Consider the following 23,473-nt stretch of genomic DNA (forward strand, 5'->3'; position numbering starts at 1 on the left):
CATGAGATTATTAAATGAAAAAGCAAAGTTCTGATGCACAAAATGACATTCATTTGTCGTCCTCTCTCTCATCTTAACAGCCTAAAGGGGGAAATCCTTCTGACGTACTGACAACCTGTGATTAAACTTTACTGTCTCCTCATGAGCTACGAAGGGTTGTTGCGTTACTCGCAACAAGTGGTAACAATTCCAGAGAAGAAATACTGTGACTGGATGAGTATTTTAGTCTCACCACAATCCTCAATCATTCCTATGGATTTGTTTTACTTCCTTCACATCAACAGTTTCACTTTCTGCCACCTGGAACCCTCCTCAGACTTTCACCTGCTGAAACCAAAGACTAAAAACACTTCTCTGAACCCTCTGATAGGAGAAGGTAGTTTAACTTATTGTTTTATTGACTGAGTGTTTGGACTGTATTTATTGTTTTGTTATTCTTGACATACTAGGTCATTATTTTGAGATGCTTAGTTTCTAGGGTTCTTTTTAGAGATACTTAGTCATTATTTTGAGATACTAAGTCAAAATAGTGACAAAGTTTCTCATTATTTTGAGATGCTAACCTATTTTTCTGGGATCATAACTCATTATTTTGAGATACTAAGTCAAAATAGTGACAAATGTTCTCATTATGTTCAGATTATAAGTCATTATATTGCGATATGTCAAAAAATGTAGAAAGTTTCTAATTATTTTAAGATACAAAGTCATTATTTTTAAGTACTAAGTCAAAATACTGAGAACGTTTCTCATTATTTGAGATGCTAAGTCATTCATTTGAGATACTAAATCATTATTTTGAGATACATCAAAATATTTAGAAAGTTTCTCATTATTTTGAGACGCTAACTATTTTTTTTGAGATACAAAGTAATTATTTTGAGATACAAAGTAATTGTTTTGAGATACGATGTATTTATTTTGAAGTATCTCAATTGAGATACAGATTTAGCGATATAAATCAAAACAGTGAGATAGTTTATCATTATAATGGAAATAGGAAATAGACTTCCATAATAATTCTACACAAAATCAACTACTAACTATCTACTAACTCTCTATACTTTAAGAAAAACAGGTTCCTTGAGACACCATCTTACCAAATGGTTGGTGCCTGCTAATAACGCGGGTCTTTTTAGTAGCCCTACTACACACACTGATTATAAAATAAAAGAGTGTAACTGGTGCTGTGAACTCGCTGACAGGCTGGATAGACTGGTGCGTTTGAAGGCGGATGGGAGGTGGAGTAGCTCGTCCAATGGCGCGGCCGAGGAGGAGGAGGAGGAGGAGGAGGAGGAGGAGGAGGCGGTGTATGATGACAGAGAGAGAGGCGGCTGTTGGAAAGCAGCGCTCCTGATTCTCAACCATCCGCTACCAAAGCGCACCAGGTGAATATCTGCACATCAGCGCGACACCAGAAGAACACAAGGCAACACTCCATTTAGACATCTGTGTTCTATTTTGTATTTCCTGTTTGTTTGGTCTCGATACAGCGGGTGAAACTCCGGAGAGAGAATTACATCGACAGCAGGTGAGATGTTTGTTTTTCTTTCTTGTTTTTCTGCGTTGAGTATTTTTAGGATCTGTGTTGTTGAGGCTTTCTGTGTGGACACTTTAAGGAGAAAGCTGTGTTTAACGTACCTGTTTCCGTGTCATTGAACGCAGCCTATAGATGAGGCTATATTAGACAGGGATGCTTGGCAACTCGGGGACAGACGGGCTATTCTTAAACGGTCTATTTGGATTGACGTCAGCAAATTAGTAGGCCTAATTATCCGCTAACATTTTTTTCAAGCCATGTATTTTTACATTTTTATTTTTATTTTTAGCCTCCAATGGTGTGCCGTGCAAAATGAATCCTTTGGATATAGACACATCTCATGACTCTCTCTCTCTCTCTCCATCTTTCTCATCCGGTCAACCTGTTGCATTTTCATTCTTCACTGCTGAGGCTCGTTCAAGATGTGCACTGTGAGCTCATGTATGAGATTATTTAAGATAAAGACGAGTGTAACGCGTGCTGTGTTTCATTCAAAAGAGCAGAAGAAGTAGGAGAAGTTTCCTCCTGTCAGTTCACATTAAGGTGTGTCTCATCTTCACATTGTCTCACAGTCAAGGGGACCAACTTTATTTAAAGTCATCAAAAAGTCTCCTTTTATATATTCCGCTCATGCCTATAGGCGACTATTGCTATTCTGGCTATATCGAGGCAATTCAATTATCTGCTGTTAAAATTAGACAAATATTTCCTCACCATTACTCTGCAAAGGTCCGGTGAACCGCGTGAACTGTCTGACCCTGAAGATGACACACACACATTTATTTATCTTGTTATATTGATGCGTTGATGTAAAAAAAAAAAAAAATGAACACAAACCTCAGTAAGAAAAGAAGAGTAACTCCTTCCTCTTTTTAATATATGTTACAGTTTTGGTCACACCTTTGGTTTCGGAGAATTTCTTCAATGGTTTATGCAGAACATTTGTTCCGGGTTTCACATTTTGTCTTAACACGAGACTTTGATGCGACTAAAATGACTTAAACAGCGAAACCGAGGGGCTGCTCGCCCGGCCCGGTGAGGTGTCATCCACACGGCTGCAGAGCTGCTGCTGCTGTTACAGTTCACCACATCGCTGTAGTGTCAGTCAGTCACACAGTTTATCTGTCGACTGCTTTCATCGTACAATCAATACATGTGTGAAACATTGTATTTCACAGAAGCAGGAAGATAATGACACAGAAACATCGGCTACTAAATGGATTGTTGTTGCAGTATTTTACTGATTAATCTGTCAATTGTGTTTAGCCATATTGAACAACCAAACGGTCCTGAGTGTGATTGGCTGTTATAGGAATCCATCACATAGGAAGCCATAAGCTTCTCTGCTCACACATGTTCGGCATGTTTTTGCAACATTATCAAGCCATCATGCTCTAAATGACTCATGGAAAGAAAACCATCCAAGCAGAACCCCCAATACTCTACCGATGTCCTACTTATTTCCCTTCTCATTCATGCGTACAGTTGGCCGCAGCAAGAGAAACCCAGCGGTGCAATAGATTCATTTGAACTTATTAAATGATCTTGTCTGTCGATGCATAAGCTTCTAGTCTTTCCTCTGCGTGTTCATTGTTGTCCCAGTGAGGTCTCCGGTGATTGGCCACACAGCTCCCAGGGTATGTCAGCGATCAGGGCTAACCGCGTGCCGCTGAGCTCACTTGTTTCCAACGCGACGCCTCTGGGAAGGCGTCTGACAAAGGGCGCCGTCGTTCCCCATAGAAGCCTGAGACCCAGGGGCGAGAGTGCATGTGTGCAATTACTGCGCTATTACAGGACACACAGTGAATCCGTTTTACATTCATATCTTATCGTAGTACTTTTGATGCTCGCTGAGAGGTATCAAATGAAAAAAATACATTTTATTGTGCACGTTTTCTGAGCGACAACATGTTCAGGAGTTGACCGTAGCGATGAAAGGTCACAGGCAGCAGTATGTGCGTCCTGATGCATTCGCAGACCTCAAACGGCAGTTGTCGTGTGGGAAAACATCCAGAATTAGCTGATGTGTGAAGCACAGCCAGGCCTTTTCCTGCCTGTCTCAGGCCTTCAGGGCCTTTTTCGACAAACCTACTAAACCACATAGACTTCGATAGCTATAACTCCACACCGTTTGGCTTGAGGTGTAGCTATATTTACCCAGCCGCTCAGTGCGTTTTAACACGGTGCTGCTAGTCGTCGTTTGGTTGTATCTGAGAAGAAAGGAACTTTCTGTAAAACCCCTGAGATAAAGATCTGTCTGCCCTGTTTAGAACACATGTCCCACTTCCCTCTGTTCTCGCCATCAACATGTCTTGATGTGCGGATAAATGGCCTCGCTTGAGTGACAGATCAGCTTGATCTAGAGTGAGTTGAATTGTTTGTGGTGTGGCTGGAGGTGTTAGTTACACAGACCAATGCTGGTTTCTGTGGTCCTTTACTTTTAAGCAAGAGCTATTTGTCCGCAGTGTGGCTTGTTTTAAAGTCGCGACAGCAGCAGCAGCAGCAGCGGCGGCGGCTTCATCTGCAGCTGTCGGCGTCGAGGTGTGTCTTGTCTCTGCAGCACAGTGGACATCACAGGACTTTATAAGGTAATGATGATAGCAAAGAGGTGGATTCCTCCAGAAATGCCCCAGATGCCTGTGTGCCAAGCTCACGTCGAGGGACAGCGGGCACTTTAGGGGTCGTGGGAACACAGGAGTCATATCCGCTAAGGCACCATCAGGAGGGCCGGGGGACTAAAAATAGAGAAGTCCGATACATGTCCAGTATTGAGGGGAAAAACCAGTGAAAAGTTCTCCGAGCTTTGGAGAAGCACCGTTTGGTCGGAGGAGTCAAACCACCACTCAACGTAGTCGTATGACTGATAGTGGAGCGTAAAATGGAAATATCTATGCATGCACTTAAATTAGTGTTTTACTTAGTTTGCATCAAAGTCACTTCACGGCTGTCACCCATAATGCATTTTTTTGCATTTTCTTTTCTCTATAGTGTTCATCTCTATACGGTCGTGCAGGGTCAGGGACCGCAGCGGGGGTTTTCTAGAACAAGAAAAAAAAAAGCGGGTTTTCAAAAGTGGACATTCTCAAGCCGACCACAATCCATCCATGTCTTGCTTTATTTCTCTGACCTGGCTGTGCATGAGAGAGGAGTGGGTGGCTTTTAGCTACAGCCGTCTTTCAAAAACACACCGTTTTCCCTTTTTACTGTTTGGTTTTAGCTGTTGCCTGCCGAACCTTTAAAAGGAGCTATCGACTGTATTTTTAACCCCGTCTCTCGGGGCCGTGCGGTGCAGTCGAGCACTGAGCCGCTGGCCCTGGGGTGACCCAGACTGTGGGTGTCAGACTGTGTGGACTGCTGGCCCGGCAAGGGCCGCTCTAACTTTAGACCGCATCGCCTCATGGTGGTAAAAATAAACAACCCTGCCCTTCCTAAGGAGGAAAAGAGACTTGAGTCATTTAAACCAAATGCATGACATTTTCCCACCAGAATCATTTGAACGTGAAGACGAGTGTTATTGAATCGTCGCACTGTTTTGCATTTGCACGAGAAGAAGCCGTTAGCTCAGTGGCTAATGGGAACAAATGTGACACTCAACAAAACTTTTGCATTTCCTTTGAAATAGAGATGGAATGTGTTTAATATCACTGCAGCGGTATGAGTGCAAAAACATATTGTATTCTGTAACATTGTTACATTTTATTTCACAGGTGTCAGAGTGTCAGACAGCAGAAAAAATGGGAAGAAAGAAAATACAAATATCTCGTATTCTGGACCAGAGGAATAGACAGGTGGGCAATATTTCATTTATTGTTTTCATTTATTTCTGCACGTTTACTTGGGCCATGTATCGGCAACAATCTGGAGATACAGGGGTCACAATATATTGCAATATATTGTGATACTGTCAGCAAGGTGAGATATTGCGGCCGTCCTCAACCAAAGACATTCTGAGTCGACTAACACTACTCGAGCAATCGACAAATCTGTAAATCTTTCTCCACAAATAATCACACAGAAAGCTCTGTCTTGTGTTTACCAGAGATGTGCTCATACGTTTCTTGGAAATAAGTAATTCAGCATGAATAAGCATAAAAACGGACTACCAAGACGACTGATTAGTCAACTAAACGACTAAGAGGAGGCAGAAAACTGTCATAATATAAAGAACACACCACCATATGCAATAAATCTGAGTAAGAACAGTGATCTGCATTTGCATTTATCAGTCTCTGTAACATCCAATAGCACTACATTTTGTGCAGTATGAGCCGCTATCTTTGCGTATGAATTAAAAGAATCAATAGAGTGTTTTTGAGAATCAATACAGTCTCTCAAAACACGACATCGCGATACTCTACTGTCGACTGACAACAATAAAGTCCGGGGTTCAATCCCCGGTCTGTGCAGGAGTTTGCATGAACTCACGTGGGTTTCCCGCCACCACTAAAACATGTAAAACATGTTGCGTCAGTGAGGGCATCCGTCATAATGCAAAATCTCTTATCAAATGTGACGATCGTAAAAATCAGATTTCCATACCGGACTTACAACAAGACGGAGATAGATGCTCTGCTGTGGCGAAAATATTTGTAAATTCATAGATATTAGTGATGTAATTGTCACATAGTGTGTAGACAAGGCTGAGAGTCCAGTAATGCATAGGACACACAAACACACACTGATTTGGATATAACAATACGTTTCGTACATCGTGCAGCAGGGACTCAGCATGAGGGGTTAATGTGTGTGGGGAAGATGTCTTCATGCTACAACACTGTGGAGGAAATATCACATTTTGATATCTAGACATCTACATTTTACAGTAATTGCTCCATTTTCTCACTTGCATATTGAGGGCCAACTCTGAGCCAAATAGGTGTAAAAGCAGCATTGGGTGAGACTTGAGCGTTAGAGCGGAAGGTTTGCTGTGAATTTAACAAAATGTGAAAGATCGAACAGTGAAAGGGAGATTTTCTTTGGTGTTCCAAAAGGTCAGTAATGGCACTCAGGCGCTTTCACACTGAACAAAATGGACCGAGCACTTTAACAGAGCGAGGAAATATGGTTAAAGCTTAAAAAGAAGACGTGTTTGACAGTATACAGTAGAGGAAGTCCTCTATCAGTTTGATGGACGATGGATCCGATAAAGCAGATTATATATACAGAGCAGTGTTGAACGTCAATTTACCGCCAGAAGTTACATATATTTTACTGGGTCACCACAGACTGAGGTAATGACAGTGACATACTGTATCGTGACAGAAATGTTCACACCATGCTCGTAACCTATTAATATGCTAATCAGCATCAATCATACACACAAGAAATCAGAAGAAGAAGAAACGCGTATTAAACTGTGCTGGCAGATGCGATTTGTTTTCTCATATCTGATCTTCAGGACTGAATGTTTTTTGGTGATAAGGTTTGTTTTTTTGGGGACTTTTTCCTTATCTGTGTTGAGGGTGTGAGGATAGACAGTGTTCTATGCTGCACAGATTGCAAAGGCTTCTGGGAGAAACTTGTGATTTTAGGCTGTTTAAATGTAGCGGACTGTCAACGCTGTTAGTATTTGCAAGCAATCAGTTAGGATTTGTGTGTTTTTCTCTTCCAATAAAAAAAAAAACAACAAAGATTTTATTTTCAACTCAACCTTTAGCAGTAATATTTTTAATCTGGATACACAAAAAAAAATTATAATAGGCCGATTATGTGGCAACTACAACACACTTTGACTTTATTTATTCCCGTTATTCATTCCTGCAGAAATATTTGAACGAGTTCATACCAAAACATTTTTTACATATTTGACTTTTAGATTGATTTAAGATTTAAATATTCCTTTAACTCTATCCGATCACACAAACCTCTGTGCGTATGTGTTTTTTTAGGTGACTTTCACCAAACGCAAGTTCGGTCTGATGAAGAAGGCGTACGAGCTGAGCGTGCTGTGCGACTGCGAGATCGCCCTCATCATCTTCAACAGCACCAACCGTCTGTTCCAGTACGCCAGCACAGACATGGACAAAGTGCTGCTCAAGTACACCGAGTACAGCGAGCCACACGAGAGTCGCACCAACACGGACATACTGGAGGTGCTGTGCACGCTGCTATTTAAGGAAATGACAGTGAATCATGATTTAGTGTTCACGAAATAGCTCATTATTTCAGAGCAGGAAGCATTCACATGAAATTGAGGTTGCAAGATTGTTGTATTTTGCATGAAAATCCTTCACATGTTTCTAAATCTTCCATCATCGTCGTGGGTAATTTTCCACGTGTACTTTCTGTTCTGTATCAGACTCTGCGCAGGAAAGGCCTCGGTCTGGACAACGCGGAGATCGACAGTGAGGAGAGCATGCAGGTGGCTGCAGAAAAGTATCCTCTCAGCGAGGGCATGGATCTCTCGTTGGCTCGCCAACGCTTCTACGTCAGTCCACACACACCTCTGCTGTCGCACCTCCACCACACACACACACACAAGCACAAGCACACACACACACACCTGGAGTTGATGTGTTTTAAATGTGGATTCTTCTAATTCTCATGACTTTAATGAATTGAAAGAGCTTTAAATGACCAGATATTTCTTCCCTTCCGGACAGTTTCTGCACTTTAATTCTGTTGTTATTTCACTCGGGTTTTACTCTTCAGGCTCCATCCCTCCTCTCACCGGAGGCCCAGTTCCTGGTGTCTGCAGGCTGTGAGAACGGCTTCCCCAACTCCTCCGGACCTGGCATGGCGTCCCACAGACCTCAGGCCTTTAAGTCTCTGAGCTCCAGACCCGGCACTGCCAGCCCTGCTGCTCCACATGCACACACTGCATTCATGTCTCCACACTCAGGTGAGCAGAACTGGATGAAACGGAGTCATTTTACTTACCAAAAGAAAGATTTGCCAGACTTTTTCACATGTCATATGATAATGGCATTACATTACAACTCTCTAGTGAATGGTAAATCGCTTTTCAGAGACACCAGCGGTTTGCAACTGTTCATTTACAAGTTGGCAATATTTCACAGAAGGTTACCATCGGTTGCCTTATTGAGCAATGAACACATTTCAGCCTTGAAAATAGATGCGAAGCATTTAGTCTGATAATCCATTAAAAGCTCGCTAAATGCTCGCTGCACAACTCACATGTGCACTTTCAACCTTCTGTGCAGCTGGCTGTGAACTCACAGGAAGTGTGTGCGTACGTGCGTGTGTGCGTGCGTGTGTGTGTGTGTGCGCGCATTAATCCACACATGCAGTCGGTCTGTTTTGTGAAACTGGCCCTCCACCAGTGTGAACAGCGGCTGTCACCAGTTCTGTAGTTTCTGTACAGAACGTATCACACCTGCCAGTGTTTTACTGCTCACTGATGTTATTAGACACTAATCATTGACAGCCTTTGTGATTTTATTATTGTTGACTCTGATTTTTGTGATCAGTTCAAAATGGATTCTGTCAGGTCAACAGTGCAATCATAAATGCGTTGTTCTATAAGGATCGGATACCAAATCAAGGGCCAACCTAAAAGAAGAAGTTTGTTTTTTTATCACACTTGTGCACAGAAACCGAGCGAGGTGAAAGAAAAAAAGTATCACAGAGAATAAATTATTCCTCCGTGAGTGAAACAAGCTCACATCTCTTTTCACTTCCCACTCCTCTCTCTTTTTTTTGCCGCGAAGGTATCGGCTACTCCGTGTTCTCCCACGGCAACCTGAATCGAGCTCTGGAGATGAAGAGCCCTCCTCCTCTGAACCTGGGCAGTGAGAACCTGCGGGGGGATGCCGCTAATCAGGGCATGGGGGCCTCACGTGCGAACCACAACTCCGCTGTAAGTCACTATCCAGTGTGAGCTGCTTTCAAATGTGTCACACTCCGCACATGATATTACATTAATATTGTATGCATGCAATGATGTAACTCTATCACTACAAACAACTGTTTGACTGTTTCTCCTTCCCTGTTCATCAGAGGGGTGTCTTGTACCAGGGCCTGCACAGCAGCAGCTCCATGGTAGCCATGGGCAAGGCCGGCCTGCTGGGTCCCGGCCTGGGAGGCTACGGCCTCCCCTCTCCTGGAGCCTCTGGTGCGTCTATCATCTGTCCAGTGGTGGTTGCTTTCTTGCTGAGAGTTAGATGAGAGGATTGATCGATACCACTCTCATGTCCGTCTGTTACGAATAAAGCAGCAGCTGATTAGCTTAGCTTAGCTTAGCTTAGCACAAAGGCTGTAAACAGGGGGAATGAGCTAGCCTGGGTCTGAACCAGCACATATACATAAACCGAGGAGCCAAAAGGACAGGTTGTGGTTTTACCAGTAGAGCTAGGCTAGCTGTTTCCCCCTGTTTCCAGTCTTTATGCTAAGCTAAGCTAAGCTAACCAGCTGCTGGTTCATGTTTATAGTACAGACATGAGAATGTTTTCTTCCAACTCTCTGCAAGAAAGTAAACTTTTTGAACTATGGTCTTATAGTGAAGACAATCTATCCTATCATTCACTGATTCTGGTTTATTAAAATCTTTGTGTCTTCTTCTTTTTCATCTTTTGATTAATATCTCTCTCTCCAGAGTACAGCCAACCTGGTTTTTATCACTCTGTTAGTCTACAACGAGGAGCAGTGAACCCCTGGCAGCAAGCACAGCCGCCTCAGGACTCCCATGGGCCTCATATAAGCCCAGGGTGAGGATATTAATGCGTGATGTGGTACCTCTGTGAGGATGAATTATGGCACAAAGTTGAATCTGCACTCTAGTCTTTGCTCTGCAAGGATTTCTTTATTCACTCTTGTTCTGCAACGTCGTCATCAGGCGCACACAAACACACACATTTCATATACATATCACAATATGATGCAATTGTCAGCATCAGATATGCCAAACAAAATGATAAACAGTGAGACAGAGCAATGGGAAGAGAAAAATAGAAAATACATAAAAAAATTAAAAATTAAAAAAAAGAAAAGGATTGGAAAAATAACAGAATTTGTTTTTCAAGAAATAAATATTAAAGAAAAGAAAAAAAGAAAGAAAGAAAAAAGATTAATTAAACAACAACATTAAAAAATATTATATTTACTGATAATAATAAAATAATCATAAAAAATAAAAGTTAAATATGATTAAATACATTCAAAATAAATAAAATAAAAGATAAAAAATAATTTAAAGTAGAATCAAAGAAAATGAGAGAAAGGATATATTAAATAACAATAAAGGAAAACAAGTATGAAAAAAAGTGAAAAGGAAATAAAGTTTATTAAATTATTATTATTAAGTCTGTAAAGATTTTCTTAATTAAATATGGAGCCACACGTTCATGTTCTCGGGTTACATCTGGTTCTTCTACTGGTTTTATTTTCTCTTTAAATGAAAGATATGTTAGAAGCCATTCTGTAACTGTTTATTCGATCAAAACAGCCTTTTTTTTAAAATTGCATTTAAGTACATAACATTGTTGTCAAGCTGCACCATATGAACTTAAGGCATGACATGACACTGACGATGTTCAAACATTTCTCTTGTCTTGTTGTTTCCAGGATGTCCAGTGGAGGGTGCTCCTTCCCCTCCCAATCCTGCTCCTCAAACTCTCCAAACATGCCCTCCCTCAACCTCAGCATCAAATTGGAGCGTAGCTCTCCGGAGCACATGTCCTCACCCGTCTCCCCTCCTCTCCACCACCTCAGGCAGCACTCTCCAATGAGCAACCCCGATTCGGCTCGCCAAACCCCTCCAGAAGCCTGTCCGGCCAATGAGACGAAGGACTTTCCCAAAGCCGGCTACCAGCAGGGCGAAGAGGAAGGAGGGCAGCCGATCAGGCAGTTGGAGATAAGTGATGGGTGGCAGAGATAGCTGGCTGCTGCAGTCTAACACCATCTCCCATTCAATCAGCTATCCTCCATCAAAACCAGTCCTCTCTTACACACACACAAACACACACACACACACACACACACACACACACACACACACAGGTATATAACACAGAAGATAGCGAGATGGGTGTCGATTTGTCCCCATCATCCCAGAGAGGAATGCCTCTCTTTGTCTCCTCACACAGAGCTGGTCTCTCCTGGGCGAAGGAGAATTTATCCCTCGATTGATCCCACGAGGAGACGAGATGCGTAGACATTTTCTTTTTGTTTGGTTAGGTTTAGATTTCTGTGTGGAGCTCATGTGAATTCAAAAATACAATTTGAAATGTGTTGGTTTTTTAGTTCTCTTAGCTGCAGCAGCACATCGGGACCAGCTGAATTCCTCCAAAGCAGCAAAACCATCTAAGTACATATTTGTTTCTCCCAGACGTCTTCAGTGTTTGACTGAGGTTTGGTGTGAAAATTGGAAAACGCTGTAAAATTACCTTTCACTGTGTTTGTGTAAATGTTACAGTGAAAAGTAAAGTGCAGTTGGAAAATGACTCATCACACCAGCCAGATTAAACCACTTAGTCTGTGTGTAGAGTAAACCTTTACACCTTATGCCCCTCTTGTTATATAAGCTTTAATGTTTTAGCCTTTAGCCCAGAATCACTGACTTGGTCCACATAAAAACAGTTGTCCCCCATCACTGGAGCCTTGGCCTTTTTTCAAATACACTTGGATATTTTAAAGGAGTAATTCAAATGTTTTCAAGTCTGTTTTAAAACAACATTCTGTTCCCATGTTCACTGACAGATTGAAATTATTCTTCATGTCCGTGAAAAAATCCCTTCAAAATTATATTCTAATGTAAAGAAATAGTGGAAATAAATCCACAGTCTGCAGTCTATAATTCAGCTAATTGTAGGCTTCAGTCGTTTGAATCGGTCAAATCAAGTTATCTTTGAAATGTTGTGTTTTTAGTACAGAATTACTACTTCGTGTTTGCCCGCACGGTGTTTCACTGCATTGGTGGAGGCGTGGAAGCATTACTGAACAGGCCTACTGGGCACAGGCCCAGAGGCCCAAAGTGTCAGGGGCCCTCCTGGCCTTCACCTACTAAATGTTTTTTAAGGAGACAGGTGCCAACCAGGAAGAGACTCAAAATGACCACAAAAAAACATAAAACTAAGAAATGCAAAACAGCGAGAACACAAAGAGACTCACAAAGGACTACGAAAAGGGGCAAAACAACCACAAAGAGACACAAAATGACCACACAAGAAGTCAAACAACTATAGTAACTCTGTGTTCCTTGGCAGGTGGTGGGGGCCTTTTGCATGTCTGTTCCCAGGTTGTCTCATAATCTGCCCATCGGTGGAGGGATAGCCAAGTCTAATTCATGTTTAGAGCACAATCTCATACTGAAGGAAGGCACATGGCTTTAGTAGTTTATACTAAAAATACTGGTATTTTGCCACATCTCAACGTGATTTGTCTCAGATTGGTTTAAGCGTCATATAAACTCCAGATTAGTATAAAAATGCATTTTCACACAGAAGGACAACTGTGAATGTTGTCGTGTCCCCCCCCCCCCCTCCACACACACACACACGTTTTACTGTACATTGGACATTAATAGATGTTTTTAAGACAGACTTACAATGAAATATGAACCTATCCTTTAAAAGTCTGGGCGTCAGTGTCTCTCAGGGACTTGGATGATGTTTTTCTTGGGAAGTTTAAAAATGGCTTATTTCTATCTTTATTTGTGAGATTGTAATTGTGGATAAGCTAAGCTTTTGTCGTATTTTTCCTCCAAATAATGCTATTTTCTATTTTTTACTTTACCCCGTCAATAAGGTTATGGCAGTCTACAACTAAAGACCAAAGTGTTTGAATATCGTCTCTATGCATTGCAATCAAATGCTGCAACAGCCAAAGACATGATGCGTTTGTCTGTATCGGGTCTAATTTAATTTAATGATATTAATCATTTGAAGGGCTTTATTTAGTAGCTGCTTATTGAAGGTAGAATTGAGCTTTACTGACATCATTGTCTTATCTTATGATATTTAGAAATATATGAGTCACCGTGTAATGAATGAGTCTAAATATTCATATTTCATTAAACACACACACACACACACATTTTTTTTATCGAGGAATGTTTTCATTATTTCTGTAAATGTGCTTTGCACTGTATTTTTGTGCACTGGATTTATGTTCATTTTAGTTTTGCATATTTTGTTCTGCGGGTTTGAATGAACTTCCACTTGTTGTCCACAAGGGGTCATTTTATTTCACAAAAATGTCGTATTTTAAATATGAAGATGCAGAGCAGGGAAGACCAGCCTTAACTATTGGTGATTCATTATCTAATGAATGCATCTCTATGGCAGGACACAGGTCCAGAGGTTCACCCTGAAGACATGCAACCGACACATCACCACAAACTGCAGAGAGTCTTTGCAGACGTCTTCAAGCTCAAGTGCTGCTGTGGAATTAGCTCTTTCTTTTCATTTTTTTTAATGCATTTATGTGGATTAATATCAGCATGAGGAACCAAATGATCAGTATTCTGATGTTTTTTGGAGGGTTGAGTTTTTATATGTTTGCTGAATGCTTCACTAACAGAACAAAGACAGATTTCTATTTGACATTTGTTGTGATTCCTTTTAAATAAAAAACGGTTTGATTTGTACGTTTGCCTTGCTCTGCTTTTTATTTTCCCTTGCTTTAAAGAAACGTGTCTGTTTTTTTTCTTGTACATTCCAATCTGAAGACAGATAAAATGCTATCCGCTGTGTGGCTATCAAGCTTTCATGTGTCCATTTATTTAGTCTTATCCACCTCCGCTCCATCTTTCTGAACACACTCATTATCATGTCTGGCCCCTGTCAGGCAGCGCACCACGCAGCCACCAAACGAGAGCAACAAGAATGGGCCACTTAAAAGCCTGGGGACCTTTACGTCTTCAGATTTTTAAAAAAACATTCGGCACCAAAAAAAAAAAGGCTCCACAGCTGGTTGTCTCACAGTAACTCTGCCAGTATCCTACAACTATAGCATTCACACTCCGAGCAGAGCCCGGCTCCACCTCTGTCGTCTCTGCTCCCTGAATGAAAAGAGGCTCTCACTGGGGTCATGTCTGGTCTGCTCCCCCGAGACCAGGCCGGCCCCGTCTGTAGGGCATGTCTGGGTCCTACACATGCACCGACTTAACCGACTTGGCCCCTCTGCAGTCCACAGCTCAGCCTGTTGGGGGGGAAGGGGGGTGGGGGGGGGGGGGAGGCCTCCTGCACAGATGCACATAGTTAATGTGATTATATAGATACATCAACCTTTGTCACCTTTCAGTTCGTCAGGCCGCGCGCTCTCACAGACCTGTCTGAGGCTCAGAGAGGAGCAAAGATCCTCCTGTACGTCCCCCGAACAGGAGAAACTCAAACTCAGCTCCTCAGTCATGATGTCGTACAGTAACAGAAACATTTTCGCTGGACATTTTTTGGCACACTTTAATTTGCGCCCATGCCTATAATGTATATGGACTTACTTATAATGCATTATAATCTGTTTATAGTACAGAATAAAAGCACTCAATAATATTCACAATGCTTTACGACAGAAATCAAAACACATAAAGCATTTTCAAATTCATTATAAGGTCAAGTTTAATAATTTAATAATTTTTTTAATACACTACTATACATTTTTAATGACATGTCACAACATGCTTTAAAATGTGGTTGTTAAACAGCATTAAGAATATTTATGAGTGCATAATTATACAGTTGTAAAAGCAGATTATAACAGGAGCATGTTTAAAATGCATTATAGACAGAAAGTGTTATATTAATGTAATGCTATTGATACACGACATCCCAAAGCTGAATCTCAAAGATAATAGATGGGATGTCAGATTATTAACCGGAGCTCCCGAATGTCTTCACTTGACTTTGCGATTGTTGACGTCCTCCAGTGAAGCTCGTTCCAGCACTTTTAAGAAGACAGCCAAGTGGCCGTCCCTCCCTAAACTGGAGAACCTTTGTGGCTTTCGATCGGACGTGGAAGTCAAATGATATCGCCAATAAATCATTTCGACTTTCAGACAAAGAGCCTCTCCCGCCTCGCTCTGGTGAAAAGGTCACGTTCCTGAACTGTTGATAGACGACTGGCATGTAAATCTAAATGTTTTGATAACGTCACGAAGCTTCTAAATCGAGTTTGAATGTTTTTAGGCCGCACTGACAAATGGAAAAGATTTGGGATATTTCCAGAAAAATACCAGTTCGTTACCAAGTTGAGCCAAATATTTCTTCCCAAGCCTCTGAGGGACATCAGGTTCATAGTTATTATCAGCGATTAAAAATGATCCTCTCGGGAGGTCGGGGGTCAGAGAGCAGGACCCAGCACGGCGGCGAGACAATCCATTGTCATGCACGAGGCCCTTTGTCCATTGGAGCACCGACTTTTTAAAAAGGAAATGATTCAATCAGCAGCATCTCCCACGCTCCTCGGAGGGAAAGCAGAATTAAGTGGGAACATCAAGCTGACATGAGTCTGAAAATAATAAATGTTTTATTGAGCCACACAAACAAAAAACAATTCAGGTTACAGCCAAACGTTTGCACACCATGCATTCAGAAAATCAAAAAGAAAAAAAAGCAACATTTTCATATGAAGTTCACAGTAAAATGATTTCAGAGCATTCAATTCAAATATCTAAAAATCAGAAATTGCCACAAAACAATACAAAAATGTTCAGAATAAAAGCATCTGTATTATTTCTAAATAACCAAAGTTATTCGAGGCAATGTTTCATAAATAAATAAATAAAATCCACGGACGCAAAACTCATTCAAAGTAGGCTTTGATTAAACGCACATGTATTATAATAATAATAATAATAATAATAATTGGCAATGAAAACAGCAAAAAACTAAAAGCTGATGAAGCTAATTAAGACACTGCAACTAAAAGTGTTGCCAGCGAGTAGTGTTTGAAAAAAAAACAAAGGAAAAAACAAACAGAAATGGGTTTGGAGTGTTAATTTCATCTATTAACAGATTCTATTCATTCTAAACACTTATGATTAGGGAGAAAGGAGATTTTAAGATTGACTCAAAATCCCTGAGCTCCCAGGCACTTAGGAATACTGAAGGAAAGTCTTCAGTTGTTGGCCGACACACAGACAGAAACCACAGCCGGACTCACGTCCAACACGATGGATCTAAGCCTTACTACACATTTGCAATCAACACGTTACAGCAGAAAAAACATAACAAAAAAACCATTTAGCACTCTTGAATCGGTTCTTTACGGGGGACAATGAGTCCCTCATAACAATATGACGTCTTAGCTACACAGGGAGGAAGTACGAACACTTACCCTGGTACCAATCAAACATCTTAAATGCAGCATTTAACAATGTTCTATTCAGAACTATTCAGGTAACATTGGCATAGATACGTCCAAAAAAGGTTAATGTTGAAATAGCGTGAAGATGTCTGGGGGCCTGTATCGTGAAGTGACATTAGTGGGTTAGCTGGATGTCTTTGGGCTTAACTCCCGTTGATCAGACAGAATCAGAGAAGGCTAACTTCAGAGGATCAGATCAAATGCAAGTGGATCACTCATAAAGTCAAAGCTTTTCTAGAATACTGAACATGTCGAAAATACCTAAACCTTACACTTATCTATAGCCATAAAAGGAAATTATTCCACTATTTCTAAAAGCTTCTTGTGCTATATAACTTGTGTGATTATACTGAATATCACCTTTTAACACCACAACAAGCTAATTTCCCCTGTGGGACTATCTCTGAGTCACAATAAGTGGTCCTCTCGCGGTTCTTTTGATAAACTGAGCCAGACAATAACCAGCTTTGTGATACCGGTTATCAAAGATCGCTGATGTTAGACTCAGTGACGCCGGGTAACCCAAAGAGAGCCAGACTAAGTAGATGTTGCTTTGTGATACAGACCCCAGGTCTCTCGGTGCTATGGATACCAGTAGCCTGCTGGTCACAAAAAAAAAAAAAGCCATGAGGGCAACAAGGTAGTCAATATTGCAACAACAACCGTGTCCATCGCCTGTCTCCTCTCAAAAAAAAAAGAAAAAAAAAAACTTGACCAAACCTTCCGTTACAGCCACGCGGTGCATTCTATCAGTAGCTGTGTGTTGTGATTAAATGTCTCCTTAGCTGCTTTTGTGCTGTTGCAAAGAAAACCTGCAGGCAGCAGAGGGCTGGAGCTGCATCGCAGTTTGAACACTATAGTCTCCCTCAGTTAGTTCTGCATGAGGTACTGGTGGAAGTAGATACCAAACAGAGAGCTGATGACCTGGCAGGCGGCCACCCACCACGTCATGAAGGATAAGAGACCTCTGAAGAAGAGCGGAGTGAGGACGGACCGCAGCGCCGTGAAGGCCTCCGACAGGCGAGCCACCGTGGCCTGGATGTCCTCCTCCATGTCTTCCATCCCCTCTTCGTCTTCATCGAAACCGCCGGGCAGCACGGGGGCCGCGGTGGGCATCACCAGCGCTGGTGTCACCCCGGGGGCCCGCTCTACACCGGGGGCCCAGGAGAAGTCCCCTACAAGATCGGTAGAGATCAGGCAATATTTAGAGTTTACAGCTCAACTTGACCCTCAAAGGAAACTATTTATTGTGATGTTTCACCGTCACTTGACATTTACAATGGATGGGTCGAATATTTAACTCCACTGTCGCTGCAAATGTCTCAGTGCGACATTAAAAGGAATAGCTTGACATCTTGGGAAATTTGCTTTCACACTCTTATATCTGTCTTGTAAATATATAGCGACAGCTAGCAGCTCGTTAGCTATCCAGGTTAGAAATAACAAGCCTGGCTCTGCGTAGGTAACACAATCTGCAAACTCATCTAAAGATCACTAGTCAACATATTATGTCTCGTTTGTTCAATCCAAGGTTATATGCTGGACTATTTTTGGCTAGAAGCAGCAGCTGTTTCACCATTTCCAGAGTTTATGCTACGCTAAGCTAGCTGGCTACTGCTTCATATTTAACAGACAGATATGAAAGTGGTATTGATCTAATACCACTTTCATATCTAACTAATTAAACATATTTCACGAAATGTCCAACTATTCCCAGAAATGTATATTTTGCAATAAAGATCCAGAGTGGTCTCTCCCTCTGATGCAGTGGTCATGATGGTGGTATTTTACTTACCCAGTGCCTTGAGTGCCAGTGTGGAGAAGAGGATGAGAAAAACAGGAACCAGATACTGAAGAGTAATAACCGTCAGGTAGCAGAAGATACGAGTGACCTGAAAAACAGCATATTTATTCTCAGTTCACGGTTGGGGAGTTTTCCCTTTTCTAATTCCAGTAAACCTTCTCTTTATGTAAAAACTTCTGGATTCAAAAGGTTTTCCGAGCTCGAGTCCCTCATGAATATCTGACCTTTCTCTGAATGTCAATAGCAGCGATACGTCCCGCCTCCTTCTTCATCTGCTCCACCCACTTCTGAGCCAGGTTGAGGTAGGCCTGCAGGTGGTAGCGAGTCAGTAACAGCCGCAGCACACACGACCCCACGATGATCCACAGGCGCAGGCAGTCAAATGTTTCACTGGAAACTCTGCAAGCGGGAGATTTCGAGAGGATCAGGAAAAAGTCAAATGTGCCATTTGGAGGACATCTTGCATTAGTGGCAATTGTTTCTGTCTTGAGAATTAGGGATTAGTTGGAGTGGATAAAATAAGCAAATATATACGTGCACTCACATCGTTACTGAGGTCTTTCCCATAGGTGCATTGGCCAGGAAGTCCCTTGCGATGGGTTTCACCCACAGAATCAACACAATGACTGGAGAGAGGAAACTCATGTGCAGCAGAATCCTGCAGGAAACATTAAAGACATCTGAGAAAGCAAAATACTGCTAACGCAATGTTTGTCAATCAGACATGGAATATTTGTTGGAGTTGCTTGTTGCGGTGGTAAATGCATCAGTTCTTACTGGATGAGTGGTCGGCCTGAGTTCATCTGTACGGCATCTAGATGTGTCTGAGCCAATCGCAGGCCGGGGAACGCCAGGAGAGCACCAATGTAAGCACAGAAGGCAGCCAGACCGAGCTTCACGGTTAGCTTGGTCACTGGGATTCTGAAGGGAGTCAAAACAACAAATGTTAGGGTGCGTCTAACACAAATATTTGTCAAGTAAAGTCTCTGTGTGACTCATGCATGGTACTTCACCAAGGAGGTGTCTCTTATCGCATGATGCAACGTCAAGCAGTACTAAACTAACAACTTGTCTTTGCAGGAACAGATACTTACGACCAGTCGGCGTAGCCCTGCTGTTTGGCAAAGACTTCCATGTTGTCAAAGAGGTTGGAAAAGCCCGACTCCAGGCCGAACTCCAGGTAGTCCTCTCTGACCACAAGAACCAGCATGGCCACGAGCAGAGACAGGAAGCCAAAGGCAAGGCACACCGAGCGCTCGCCGCCCTCCTCAGAGAGGAAGTAGTGGCTCATGAGAGTGTGAAGCGTCTTTCTGAGGGTTGTGGGTTAAATCAAAATAACCAAGAGGAAAAGTAGCATTCATGTATTAGCCCACTGTGTCTTAGTTTATTGACTAGTTTTAAAATATCAAAAGTATTTTTAATATAACTTTTAAACTTTCATACGTCCTGATAAGATGTCACACTTTTGCTAATGTGACTTAATCAATGCATCATGTTTTTTTTTCTTTTTCTTTAAAAAGTTAGAGACTGCAGCTGTAGAAATAAGCTAATTCTGCTCAACTATTTACAGACATATGTAACAAGGTGACTTCACAGTTGAAGGATACACACTGAAGAGGACAGTCAAGACACACCAGATGGCTCCAAGATTGACCTCTTTGCTGGCATCCACCATACTGCAATAACCCTCAGTGAACAGGAAGACGACGGTTGCATAGACGGCAAAATCTATCAGCCACTGGTACTCCAGGAAGAAACGCAGCACTGAAGGTAGAAACAAGACAACAATACATTAATAGGCTCAGAATCTATATCAAAACTATGATCCATGATTTCTGTTGAAGCAGGGGCTATGACAAAAATGTAAATACTGTAAATGCATTGCGAGTCAATAGCGGAGCTTGAGCGGTGTTTGTACATGACCAATGTCACTTTGATGTGGGTAAAGTAGCGTTTACTTACCGAGCGCGTCAAGAGTGTTGACTGGAGCTTTCTCCAGGTGAAGGTCAATGTCTTTGGGCACAGTGAGAGGCTTACTCTCCCCGTTCTGTCTCCTAGAAATGAAACAAAGACAACACACGACCACGTTAAATCTGCTGTTATTGAGTTATAAAAGTGGCCTCTTTCTAGAAGTACAGTCCAGCGCTGGCAACACAAAGGCATTACTCTTTATCTTTATTTCTGAGAGTGCACAGATCGAGAAATAAGATTTGTTTTTAAAGACAATTTCTTCCTCTAGGCAGCTTTACGTTGTTGTGACTCCCTTCTTTATCATCAGACCTGTCCCCCAACTCCCACCTGTCTCTCCTGGTCGGTTTGGGCATCTGCTTCCCCGCCAGTGCACACAGCTCTCCCTCCGACGGGTGTTTGAACCGGAACAAGCTGAAAGGAACGACAGACACATGTATGTATGCATGCATACAGAGCACAATCACATTATGAGTTTGTATAACCTGATTGTAAGGGGTTATTCTACCTGCCATTGCAGACGAGCCAGCGTGCAAAAGAGCAATGTGGAGCCATCCTCTGCATGATGCTGGCAGCCAGCAAGCTGACCACCAGCTGGATTCCCATCAGCGCCTGTCAGAGCAAACACACATGTCCAAGTATTAGATCCAACTCTAAAAACACCCTTTTAGGACATGAAAACAGCTAATGTTATGTGTCAGTAAGTACTGCGTCAGAGAGTATGCGGGCCTTGTCTACAGTTGTGACAGTCAGTCAAGACCGTATTTCAAGTTGACTCGGCATAAATGACCTAATAAAGTTTAAAGAACAGGCAGCTTTCAGAGTAAAGGCAGAGTAAAGGTGAATCAAATCACAGGCTGCGGTAGAAGTAAAGTCGCATACCATTCTAAAAACAGCTAACAGTGAAAAATACATTAACTAAATTCAACAACATTAAACATAGGATGTGTTGAAAGCTCGTGCAAAATGAATGAAAGTTAGCAAATGGCTATGGTGCTAAATTTAGTTCAACTTCGCCACCTGTCAGCGCTGCTGCAAACGTTAGCTAGCTAGCTAGCATTAGCACACTAGCTCTCGTGGTGACCAAATATAGGCAAAAATAGCTCAAATGCGATTTTTTACATCAGGCTGTTAAGACTGGTGACTTCATTCATGGTGTGTTGGTGTGTGTGAATTAACTTACCATCTCTACCCTCGAAAGAAAGACGTGGTTAAGACCAGAACAGCTGCTGCCGAGAGCTTCTACACATGCAGGAAAGTCTTGACAGCTGAACCAACTGGCAGGTGAAACTGCTGAATGTCCCGGATGTAATAGTGGAGCCGGGCGCTGCCTTCGAGTGCTCCCCCGGAAGTCTGTAAATTGGAAGACTTGTAATTTCCTACCAGCACAACAACGTGTGCTACTGTTTCATAACATGTATCGCACTGCTGCGGGTTAAAAGTGACGTTTCACATTGAAAACAGGAGTTAAGATACAATATTAAACTACAGCAGCAGTCAGTGAACGCGTTACCGTCCTCTGTACTGCTGTCTGTCAGGTTAACGTGAAATCATATCACATTTCTGAGAGTGACCAATTTATTCATGCCACGTTTGAAAGCTTTTGGTAACACGTGTTGACTTGTGAAGTGACATTTTAAATGCAGGACAATTATTTAGAGTATTAAAATAAATAATCGGCCTAATAGAAGCCTAACTAATAGTATCCTACGTTTTCTGTTGCTAACACCCACGTGCCCGTCATGTTTTGGAATGACAGTATTAACTATGTTGATCTTTTGGGCCTTGTTTTTATAGGCTTTTGCAAATAAAGCAGCACATTAAAAGGACACGTTAACATCTCTCTTAACAGTTGACTTACTGCACAGCCGCCATTTTTAAGATAGGGAGAAGAGAGGAGTTGATAAAAAAAAAAAATACTCATGCAATCAGAATCAGAACCGTTTATTGCCAAGTATGTTACACATACAAGGAATTTGACTTGGTGACTGGTGCATAACAATAAACAATGAACAATAATCTAGGTTCCTTTCATTTATTCCTGCACTCTCAGCAATTAGCTAATCTTTACAAGCAGCATTACATTTAGTTTGCCCCGTTTTGCATCTGTATTTTTGTTTAATATTCCCCTAAAAGGATGGAAGAATTGACCATTATTCAAACATAAGGAAGTAAAAGACAGCCATGTCTTCTGCTGTCTGTTGTAAAGATGCATATACATTATTTATCTGAAAAGCATGAGGCTTAAACAGATATATGATTTTATTTGGCATTAAGGTATACGACTGCAATGAACATGGCATTCAACATATCATTAGGCTATAGCAGCCACAGAGAAAAATAAGTGCTTTCATTGACTCGTAGTAACACAGACTGAAAAATATTATTATGATATTTAAAATAGTATTAAATGCATTGTTTTTCCACATTATTACTGTTGGACATACAAAGTTTGTCTGACAAATATAGAGCAGACAAGTGTACAAGTTAAGACATATTCTCTTCCAAATAAAGAAAACATGGGGGAAAAGCAGCCTATTAATGTATCCAGCTGAGCAGCTTTAATTTCACCAACAGGCTCCCACTCCTCATCTCTAATTAAAATGTAAAATGTTGCCCGTCTTAGTTCCTTGTTCTTCCTCAATACCCCTGAACACCTCCGCGAGATCCTCCTAATGATAATCTCCACGTTTCATGCTTCCTCCAACATGTATCTGAACATTTCATTGGATGGAAACAAACATTATGCAAATGGTGAAGCTTAAAGTCTCAGATATGCTCCTCTTACTCTCTACTTTGGCATTAAAACACACAGACACCAGAGAGGGGAGCCAGAGGAACCGGGGATTTTAGTGTAATCGTGAACTAAAGTGTTATTTTTCCATTTAGATGAATAAAAA

General features: G+C 41.6%; 2 protein-coding genes across 2 annotated transcripts; one reads left to right on the forward strand and one right to left on the reverse strand.

Moving 5' to 3' along the window:
• Positions 1-1,432: 1,432 nt before the first annotated feature.
• Positions 1,433-11,375, forward strand: mef2b (myocyte enhancer factor 2b; the record flags this gene model as incomplete). The annotated part of the gene is made up of 9 exons (XM_079158360.1): positions 1,433-1,531; positions 5,248-5,328; positions 7,429-7,632; positions 7,839-7,967; positions 8,192-8,381; positions 9,211-9,359; positions 9,500-9,614; positions 10,095-10,206; positions 11,063-11,375. The coding sequence occupies exons 2-9, from the start codon at positions 5,275-5,277 to the stop codon at positions 11,373-11,375; spliced, it is 1,266 nt and encodes a 421-aa protein (XP_079014486.1). The 5' UTR covers positions 1,433-1,531; positions 5,248-5,274.
• A 4,573-nt stretch (positions 11,376-15,948) lies between these two features.
• tmem161a (transmembrane protein 161A) lies at positions 15,949-21,838 on the reverse strand. The gene is made up of 11 exons (XM_079158318.1): positions 21,757-21,838; positions 21,082-21,185; positions 20,904-20,987; positions 20,568-20,659; positions 20,213-20,369; positions 19,700-19,915; positions 19,383-19,526; positions 19,150-19,263; positions 18,830-19,004; positions 18,597-18,693; positions 15,949-17,976 (listed from the first exon to the last, which is right to left on the reverse strand). The coding sequence occupies exons 1-11, from the start codon at positions 21,757-21,759 to the stop codon at positions 17,672-17,674; spliced, it is 1,491 nt and encodes a 496-aa protein (XP_079014444.1). The 5' UTR covers positions 21,760-21,838; the 3' UTR covers positions 15,949-17,671.
• Between the last annotated feature and the right edge of the window lie 1,635 nt (positions 21,839-23,473).

Source organism: Pholis gunnellus (genome assembly GCF_910591455.1).
Source record: "Pholis gunnellus genome assembly, chromosome: 4".
NCBI classification, from domain to species: domain Eukaryota; kingdom Metazoa; phylum Chordata; class Actinopteri; order Perciformes; family Pholidae; genus Pholis; species Pholis gunnellus.

What these genes read in the sequence shown, in the direction of transcription:
- tmem161a (XM_079158318.1), bottom strand. An exon ending in TGGCTCGTCTGCAATGGCAG is followed by an intron (nt 20,988 to 21,081) that starts GTAGAATAACCC and finishes CGTTCCTTTCAG; the next exon opens with CTTGTTCCGGTTCAAACACC. An exon ending in CAGGGCTACGCCGACTGGTC is followed by an intron (nt 19,527 to 19,699) that starts GTAAGTATCTGT and finishes GACTCCCTTCAG; the next exon opens with AATCCCAGTGACCAAGCTAA.